We start from the raw sequence: 9,557 nt of genomic DNA, 5'->3' as shown, positions 1-9,557 counted from the left end.
GGCGCATATTCTGCCTTCTTCTTTACAATGGTGTAAATAGTTTTATCGGGGCCTTTCTTCTTGTCATCTGTATCATCTTCCTTCTTAGGATATTGCTGTTGCCTGACGCTTTTCACCAAGTGTGACAGTTTTCCTTCGTTGATTGCTTCTTCAATGGCTTTTCTGAGTTGCCATCATGCATTCGTATCATGGCCATGGTCTCTGTGAAACTCGCAATATTTTTCTGGGTCCTTCCTGTTTTTGCCAGTTAGCCTGGGGGGTGTTGGGAAGGTTTTCGCGACGCTTTCAGTGAGTAATATTTCTTTCGGGCTTTTAAATAGTTCTGGGACATTGACCTTTAGGTATCCTTTGTCATCTTTATTGTACGGGTTGTACCTTTGTAACAACCCTACTTTTTAAATATTATGTACGTGCTAGTTAGGTTGTCTATGTTCCCGCAGGCCATAGTTAAACTTGAAGCTAGTAGATAATGCCCCTAAATTAGCAATCTAAAGCTAATATTAGTTTTAAATTCAATTTAATAAAATACCATTGAACAAAAAATTTTGTTAATATTTAATCAAATTATAAATAATAAAGTAAGTCTCACAAATTCAGCTAACAAACAAAAATTCTTATAAACGTCTAACAAATTAAACACCAAGCCACTTTAAGTAAATATGACATGAGAATAAAAATTTCAATCTCATAGTATATTTATAAACTAATATGTACATAAAAGTGTTTAAAAAATAATAAGTATATATATGCCTAATATAAATACAAGTTTATAGCTAATGAGTTAAATGGTAAATAAAAACACAAATTTTATGTATGAATATATACATATACGGCTGCCCATATATATATATATATATGTAACTACAAAATTATCTTTGAAACTCTAAATGCTAGTAAATACTCATACATGTCCCTACACCAACATTACATACATATACAAATAAAACTAGTAAAATTTAAAGACCACCTTTTAAAATTTGAAGCAAAATTCGCCCCCCCCCCCCCCACCCCCATATTCCCCAAAAACGTATTGACCAATGATGGAGCAACTAGACTTACATATTTGCATAAGCCCAAGGAACATTATACTCAAACCACTCAACTTCCTTCACACATAATTATTTTACTCTTATACTCCCAAAAACTCTCACACACATCTCTATCTCTCAAAAAAAAAAAAAGGATAATAATAAAACTATCACCCTTCTTTTTCTCTTATTGTTGACGGCTCAAAAGGAAGCAAAAAAAAATCAAGACACAAACTTAATATTAACACTAATAATAATAAGGTTTTTATAAGATCAAGCAAGGGTTAATTTAAGGTAGGACTAAGGGTTGTTTTGAACAAGGATTAAGGGTTATTTGGAGCATCATGGTCACAAATTTTCTGCATATTTTCCATCTTCAAAAGTGTTCTTCAAGGGTATATATCTTCATCTCTTTACTAGTTTAATCTTGTTTTTGTTTTTATTAAAAAGGTTTTATCAAAAGTTCATGTTTTTCTTATGTTTTCTTTTGAATATACACTTGATGAGGGCAAAGTTGATAGGATCTTTCTTTCCATGCTTATGCATGTTGAATCCATGAAGAAAGATCCAAGGATTCAACTAGTTTAAGACCCAAAAGTGTAGATATAAATTATATAACTTTTAAAAATGATTGTTCCTTTGAAAGATGGTCATATTTATATTTATATTGAAGTTATATTTTCTGGAAAAATTTCATGAAAAGATGTATTTGATGTTGTCTTGTTAGATCCATAAAAGTTTGCATCAAAAAGTGTGGTTATATAATGATAGTTTGTAAAGAGACTTTTTGCATGAAAAGATGAATATGTTTTTATATGATTTTTATATATATTTTTCTGGAAATGTTCATAAAAGAATATTTTTTTTATATTGTTGAATGAAAGTATGATGAAGATTTATTGTCAAAATATTGAGATAATTGCATGCTTCTTAGATTTAAGAAGGTCGGATCTTTTGTTGGATTATGAGATAAAGCTAGGCTTGTCATAAGTAAAAAATATGTTAATTTTGATGTTAAATATTCTGGAAAAATTTACAAAATGTCAAGGATATAAAGCTTGAATCAAAACTTGTTAAAATATGCTTGAAATCGTAAACCGAAAGCTTGCAAAAATGCATTTTTAGCACATACATGCACCATAATCTTTTGAGCAAGAAAATATGATGAACCTACTGGAAATAATGTGTTTCAAAAGTATAAAAGTCAAGTCATTTGATACATGGCAATAACAAGCTCAAAAATCACCTTTTCGGGTCAAATAATCACCAACCGAAAGCACAAATTTGCACTATCACACCACCACCACTATCACGACTTGGACCACCAAAATATGATGCACTTTCTGGACAAAATGAAACAAGAGCAAAAATCCTTTTTGAAGTACCTAAATTGCTTAAGAAATGAGGCTTAAAACGTTATTTCGATAAACGATTTTTATGCTTAAAAGTTCTCAAATTACAAAGACACAAGAGAGGTTGAATTGATATAAATTTTTATTGATATAAGTTGCCTAAAAGGCCTGGGATTTTTAGACAAAAGCTTTTGTGGTGATTTGTAAGAATTTCTATGATTTAATGAATTAAAATGGTAATTAAAAGGTATATAAATTAATTAATAAATTGTATAAATTATGAATCTGATCAAAATTACATAAACAATGTTACAGGAGACCAGGACCTACTGGGGAAAAATAATTATAAGCAAAGGAACAAGAACTATACAATTTAAAAGTAAATTATCAAGTAAAAATCACTAATTAATCATTATTAGTAAATAAATAGAAATAATGCACAAATAAATGTATAAATCATAATATTACAAATAAAAAGGCTTAAATATCAGTGAGTAATCCATATATAATTATCTATGAATTTTAGGGATAATTTAAGGACTTAAAAATAATTATAAGGAATTATTTAACTAATAAATCAATAAAATAAATAGTAATTAATTAAATAATATTAAATTAAATAAATAATTATAAATCAGTAAAAGATATCAACATTAATATTATAAGAACACAAATGTCAAATGTTGTTATTAAACAAAGTATGCAATGGAAAATATATATAAAACAAAGTTAAACTACCGAAATTTCAATAAACGTACAAAGATCGTATAAATAACCTTTATCACCAAATACTTTGTAACCAAAGGAGATGAACAACATAATGTACTTGAATTTCATAATTAAACAACAACCAAAGATGGGCAAGTCTACTAGCGTACATCTCATGATCTAGTTTACTAGTTCATGCAACACACACTTGCGTTGTGTATATTTGAATACCATGGTTTAGGCTTGCTTAAGGGGTGACACCACTAGGCATTCTTCACGCATTTGAACAGCTCTCTATCACTCTCAAAACAAGTGAGTCATAGCCCCCTTTCAAACTATTTTATGTGATTAACTATCGGGGTGAAAAGCATGATATATAAATGAAATTGCTTATATATATATAATGATTTTTGATAATATGATTATGAAATGAAATTGTTTCGTATGTTCAATGTGATAAATGTTTTATGATGAGCTTGAGTTCTGTCAACCCGTTTTCTTTCGGTACACTACTATTTACTCCGAAAGTGGAGGCCTGTAGTTAGAGAGTTGCGCAACTAGGTTTCGTCCACCCACCCATAAGTGTAACGGTGGAAGGTTGGTTGCCTTCGTGACAACCTTCACTTCCAGTCCGACCATAGTGGTGCTCTAGCTACCTTAAATTTAAATGGTCGTCTCCATGGCACGACCCTATTATTATTAATACGGCACTTGATTGACAGCTTGTGCTATGAAATGAATTATATATATTGTTGGACTTGATAAAATAGTAGTAGTAGTGGCTCAAGCATTTACTCATCAAAGTTTACTTGAATTATGCCCATGTGGCTAAATGATATTGATATTATTATGTTGGTTGTTATAAGTTGAACATACGCTTTAGAGATGATTATTTGAAAGAATACTTGGAAGTTTTATGTCTCATTATCTCTATTTATATTGGAATATAAATTGGATGTTAGTTAAAAACCTATAAACTCACTCAACTCTCGTAGTTGACACTTTTTCTTTATGCTTTTCAGGTTTAGAGCATTAGGTTCGTAGCTTGGACCGCCACTTGGATTTGTGTTGCTTGTTATTCGGTGGACTTGTAATGCGGACAGTTTGTTTTTCATTATGGATTATGGTTATGTAAGGGATTCTAAAACGTCATCTTGAACTTATTGTTTTTTGATTTCGAATGATATTTGAAACTTAATGTTGATGTTTTATCTTTAAATCTTTTGTACCATGTCGTTCTGTGGCACATCGTGTTTCCGCCTTAGTCGGGGTGTTACAAAAAAATGGTATCAGAGCGCCAAGGTTATAGAGAATTTTTGCTATAACCTACGTATTTTCAAAACGAGTCGAATATTTCTTAAGCAATTGAGTTGATCATAAAGTATTCTTGTTTTACTTATGCATAGCCTGATCAACTATGCCTAATTAAAAATTTAATATGGAATGATCGAAATGGTTGTTTAAGGAATATTCAAAATGAGTCTTTTGAAAATAAAGCTTTAAAACGATTCTTGGTGCAAAAGATAAATCCAATGTTTGCTTTACTTATTCCCTTAGTTAATACCCCCACTTGGCTAGTATTACTTTGCCTATTTAGATATAATACACAAGAGCTATGCACAAGTTAAATTCTAGTCATTTCGTTGATTATATATGGTTATGCGAGTCGTGACTGTCGAGTTGATCGTTAGTAGTTTTGGTATACGTCGGTTGTGAATGGTCATGTTGTTGCTCGGTCGTCAAGCTTGGGAGTCGTCATCTTATGTTTTATGTAACTTATGTAGGAAAGGATATGTCACAAAGAAGCGGGGCATCAAGATCTTCCGGACACGCAAGAGACATTTATGCGTTTGTAGACATGGTCCGAGAAAGGCAAGAGAGGCAAGAAAGCGAGGAAACGGAGCCCACAATGGACTCCCAACAGCCCTCACGACAAGAGGAGGAGTCCTAACCAATGGAGGACCCGTCAAACGGTGATGCTAGGAGCGTTGCCTCTAGCCAACGTGTTGCCTCTAGCCAACCCGTACGCCGCTCTCCCTCACCTCCACCATCACCACCAGCTCCTAGGGCTCCTCCACCAAGACAAAATGTGGCGATGAATGTAGGCGATGGGCGATTTCCAGCCCATGACCCACACTTCCACCCGCGCCTCCCTCGCCATCATCCTTTTCACTTCGGCCCAAGACATGGAGAAGACCTCCCACGTCCCATTTTTGGGGTACCACCTCCACCTCCTATGGGAATGACACGGGAGGAAAGAGATCGAGTGTGGGGCATTGCCAATGGCTTACGTGATGCAAGGTTTCGGGTGAGAACACAAGAGGTGATGATGGAAAGGGCGTTGGGAATAATGCGCCAAACGGGAGATGAAGCGGGGATGGCTATAGATGGAATATGCCGAATCAACGAAGTGATCTTCATGATGGGATGCATTGTTTCAGCCCTTTGCTCCATTGTTGTGGCTCTTGTGCTTAGGAAATGACCCTAAGGATGTTTTATTCATAAACTTATTTGGTAGACCAATGTTTGTACTTTGTTATGATTTATTTGAACTTGTTTGTGGTTGTGTGACTATGATCACATGTTTGTAGGCATATGGCAATTTTGTAAACTGATATTGGATTATTGGAATGGAAGCTTGATGCCTTTTCACTATTATATGATGTGTAAATCCCAATGTGTTATAGTTATGCTTGTTGCAAAGTGAAAGTTACAGCAGGAAATCAGTTCTGACCACTTTTGGTAGAATGGCCATATCTGGAGTTCTATTTGGTCTGTTGACCTGATTCCAGTTGGAAGTGAAACTTAACTCATGGGGCTACATTTTATATTTTGTGAGTTTTTCCAAGTTCGTCCATCTTGAGCCACATTTTCGTGATCCAAGTTCGTACACAGATTCTGGAAAAATCTGTCTAACAACCCAAAAACAAGATTGACATGTTTTAAGCTTACCCAACCATTTGTAATTCATAGTAATAACTAGGTTGTGATTAAAGGAAGGAAAATGAATTTAGAAATATATGTATACCTATGCATACAAACGAGGCCTTATTACACTAAGTAACTTAAATGAACACGTGTGAGATCGAAAGTTGTGAGTCGGGTCTATGCCATATAATCCTATATACAAATGACTAAACTATGTTCTCCTTTGTAGAAACATGGCACCACGAAGGACCGGTGAAGAAACGAATGCTGAGGCTAGGCGCCAGGAGGAAGAGGCCCGAAGGAGGACCGAGCTAGCCGACCTCATTTCTCAACAAATCAACTCCGTTATGCCAGCCATTGTTACTCGAATTGCGGAGAGTGTGACCGCCACACTTAACACTGCCCGAAGACAAGATGGAGGAGGTAATGTGAATGATCTAAATGCTTACAAGACTTTCACTTCGTGTAACCCCAAGGAATTCTATGGGACGGAAGGTCCAGTTGGTTTGCTCACATGGTTCCAAAGCATGGAGGCCATCTTGAACATCATTGATTGTGCACCGGCCGACCGTGTCAAGTTTGCTGCTAGCAAGCTCCAAGGAAGGGCACTCGCTTGGTGGAACCTCCAAGTCACTACGAGGGGTCAAGCCGTGATGAATGCCTTGACTTGGGAGCAGCTCAAGGAAGAGATGAAGCGGGAGTATTGTCCTAGGCCAGCCGTGCAAAAGTTGGAGATAGAATTCTTGAATCATGCTATGAAAGGAATGGAGTTGGAGACATATGCAATTCCTTTCCAGGAGTTGTGTGTGCTAGTGCCTGACATGGTGAATACTGAGGCCAAGAAGGTTGAGAGGTTTATTTATGGATTGGTACCGGAAGTAAGATTGATGGTCACGGTAGCAAACCCCACTACACTAGAAGAAGCGATAAGTTTGTCAACAAGATTGGTTAATGACTTGGTTAGGACAGGGAAATACTCGCGAGGCGAGTCAAGTTCAAGGCAAGGAGGAGGAAGCCGATTTGGTGATCGTAAGGGGAATGGGCCGGATAAGAGGCAAAAGATTGTAAGGAACTATGGTGTTGCCGAAGTTAACCCCAACCCGAACCGTGGGCAGCCTACAAAGTGCAATCGTTGTGGATACAACCACCTTGGTGAGTGTAGGCGTTGCACGATTTGTAACCGATTGGGACACCTTACTGCCACTTGCCGCAATGGAGCAAGAGTTGGAGGAAACCCAGGAGTATGTCATGAATGTGGAGGTACCGATCATTGGAGGAAAGCTTGCCCTAGGTTGGGACGAGCTCAAGGAGGGCGTGGAAACATGAACAATAACCGTGGGAATTTTCGAAATGTTGGCAATCGTGGGAACCTGGAGCAAACCGAGGCAACAATGGGAATAAAGTGAACCGAGGAAATGGAGGGAATCAAGCGAACAATGGGAATCAAGGAAACAATGCAAATCAGAACTGCGGGAATCAAGGAGGTCAAGCAAGAGGACGAGTGTATGCGATGGGAGCAAATGAGGCACGTGATGACCCTAATGTCATCGTAGGTACGTTTCCGTTAAATAATGTCTATGCATCCATGTTGTTTGATTCTGAAGCCGAAAGAAGTTTTATTTCTTTTGAATTTAAGGAAATGATTGATAAGAAACCTAGTGAGCTTGATGAAACCTACTATGTTGAATATGCTAATGGAAACGAGTATAGGACTAAGGAAATTATTTTTGATTGTAAGTTAACTTTAGACGAGAAAGATTATAGTATACACTTGATTCCCATTGAGATAGGAAGTTTTGATGTGATAGTAGGAATGGATTGGTTGTCTAAAATGCGTGCTGAAATACTTTACCATGAAAAGGTCATTAAAATTCCCTTAGATAATGATGAAGTGCTTATAATACAAGGCCATAGGTCGGGAGTCCAACCCAAGATAGTGTCATCTATGAAAGTAAGGAAATATTTACGTAAAGAATATCACACATAGTTGGCACAAGTAGTGGATAAGCAAGTAAAAAGTAAGGACCCTCATAAGGTCATGGTGGTTAGGGACTTTCTAGATGTGTTCCCTGACGAACTACTTGGACTTCCACCCATGAGGCAGGTGGAGTTTACGATTGATTTAGTTCCCGGGGCAGCCCCCATAGCTAAAGCACCATACAGGTTAGCGCCCTCTGAAATGCGAAAACTTTCTGAGCAATTGCAAGAATTGCTTGATAAAGGTTTAATCCAACCTAGTTCTTCGCCATGGGGTGCTCCAATTCTTTTTGTCAAGAAGAAGGATGGATCTTTGAGGATGTGCATAGATTATAGGGAGTTGAATAAATTGACGATCAAGAATAGATATCCGCTGCCGCGAATAGACGATTTGTTCGATCAACTTCAAGGAGCGTCGCATTTCTCGAAAATCGATCTTAGATCCGGCTATCATCAATTGAGGGTAACGAGAAGAAGATGTACCTAAAACTGCTTTTAGAATGCACTATGGGCATTACAAGTTTCTGGTGATGCCATTTGGTCTCACAAATGCGCCTGCCGTTTTCATGGATTTAATGAATCGAATCTGTAGGCCATACTTGGACAAATTCGTGATAGTATTCATTGATGACATTCTGATATACTCTAAAAGTAAGGATGAACATGAGAAACATCTGAGAATAATCTTGCAGTTACTTAGAGATGAAAAGCTATACGCTAAGTTTTCTAAGTGTGAATTTTGGCTGTGACAAGTCCAATTTCTTGGACACATCGTTAACGAAGAAGGAATCCATGTAGATCCGGCTAAGATAAAAGCGATCAAGAAATGGGAGACGCCCAAGATACCTACGGAAGTGCGTAGCTTTCTAGGTTTAGCGGGCTATTATAGGAGGTTCATCCAAGGATTCCCTAAAATTGCGGTGCCTTTGACCCAATTGACCCAAAATTCGAGAGAATTCGAATGGGGTGAGGAACAAGAGCAAGCGTTCCGAACGCTTAAAAACATGTTGTGTGAAGCACCAATACTAGCCTTGCCGGATGGAATGGAAGGATATGTAGTATATTGTGATGCGTCGAATAAAGGACTTGGATGTGTGCTTATGCAAAGAGACAAGGTCATTGCCTATGCATCTAGACAATTGAAGCCACATGAACAGAATTATTCAACACACGATTTGGAGTTGGGGGTCGTGGTATTTGCCTTGAAGATATGGCGACATTATCTCTATGGCACTAAATGCACCATATTCACCGACCATAAAAGCTTGCAACACATCTTTGATCAAAAGATGTTGAACATGAGGCAAAGGTGATGGATGGAGTTGCTAAATGACTATGAGTGTGAAATAAAGTATCATCCGGGGAAGGCAAACGTCGTTGCCGATGCACTTAGTAGGAAGGTGAATACTAAAGTGCCAAGGGCAAGAATTAGCCACTTACAAGTAAGAATGTCTCTAAGAGATCGTTTCTTAGAAGACCAAGCAAAGGCCTTTGAAGGGAAGAACATTAAGGATGAAGCATTGTGTGGTATGGAAATGAGGTTTGATAAGGATGACGAAGGTAT

At 37.1% G+C, this 9,557-nt stretch overlaps 2 protein-coding genes across 3 annotated transcripts; both read left to right on the top strand.

The window, feature by feature from the left end:
* The first annotated feature begins 1,107 nt into the window (after positions 1–1,107).
* LOC122594368 lies at positions 1,108–5,746 on the top strand. 2 transcript variants are annotated; one of them, XM_043766834.1, is made up of 3 exons: positions 1,108–1,423; positions 4,111–4,219; positions 4,873–5,746. In XM_043766834.1, exon 3 carries the CDS (start codon positions 5,043–5,045, stop codon positions 5,568–5,570), a length of 528 nt encoding a protein of 175 aa, XP_043622769.1. In that variant the 5' UTR covers positions 1,108–1,423; positions 4,111–4,219; positions 4,873–5,042; the 3' UTR covers positions 5,571–5,746. The 2 variants fall into 2 exon arrangements, with proteins under 2 accessions (XP_043622769.1, XP_043622770.1); XM_043766835.1 differs by lacking the exon at positions 1,108–1,423 and adding an exon at positions 3,285–3,400.
* A 503-nt stretch (positions 5,747–6,249) lies between these two features.
* Positions 6,250–7,422, top strand: LOC122591619. The gene has a single exon (XM_043763879.1). The coding sequence runs from the start codon at positions 6,250–6,252 to the stop codon at positions 7,420–7,422; it is 1,173 nt and encodes a 390-aa protein (XP_043619814.1).
* Positions 7,423–9,557: the final 2,135 nt, after the last annotated feature.

Source organism: Erigeron canadensis, chromosome 3, assembly GCF_010389155.1.
Source record: "Erigeron canadensis isolate Cc75 chromosome 3, C_canadensis_v1, whole genome shotgun sequence".
Lineage (NCBI taxonomy): Eukaryota > Viridiplantae > Streptophyta > Magnoliopsida > Asterales > Asteraceae > Erigeron > Erigeron canadensis.
This window is presented reverse-complemented; position numbering and strand designations above follow the sequence as displayed.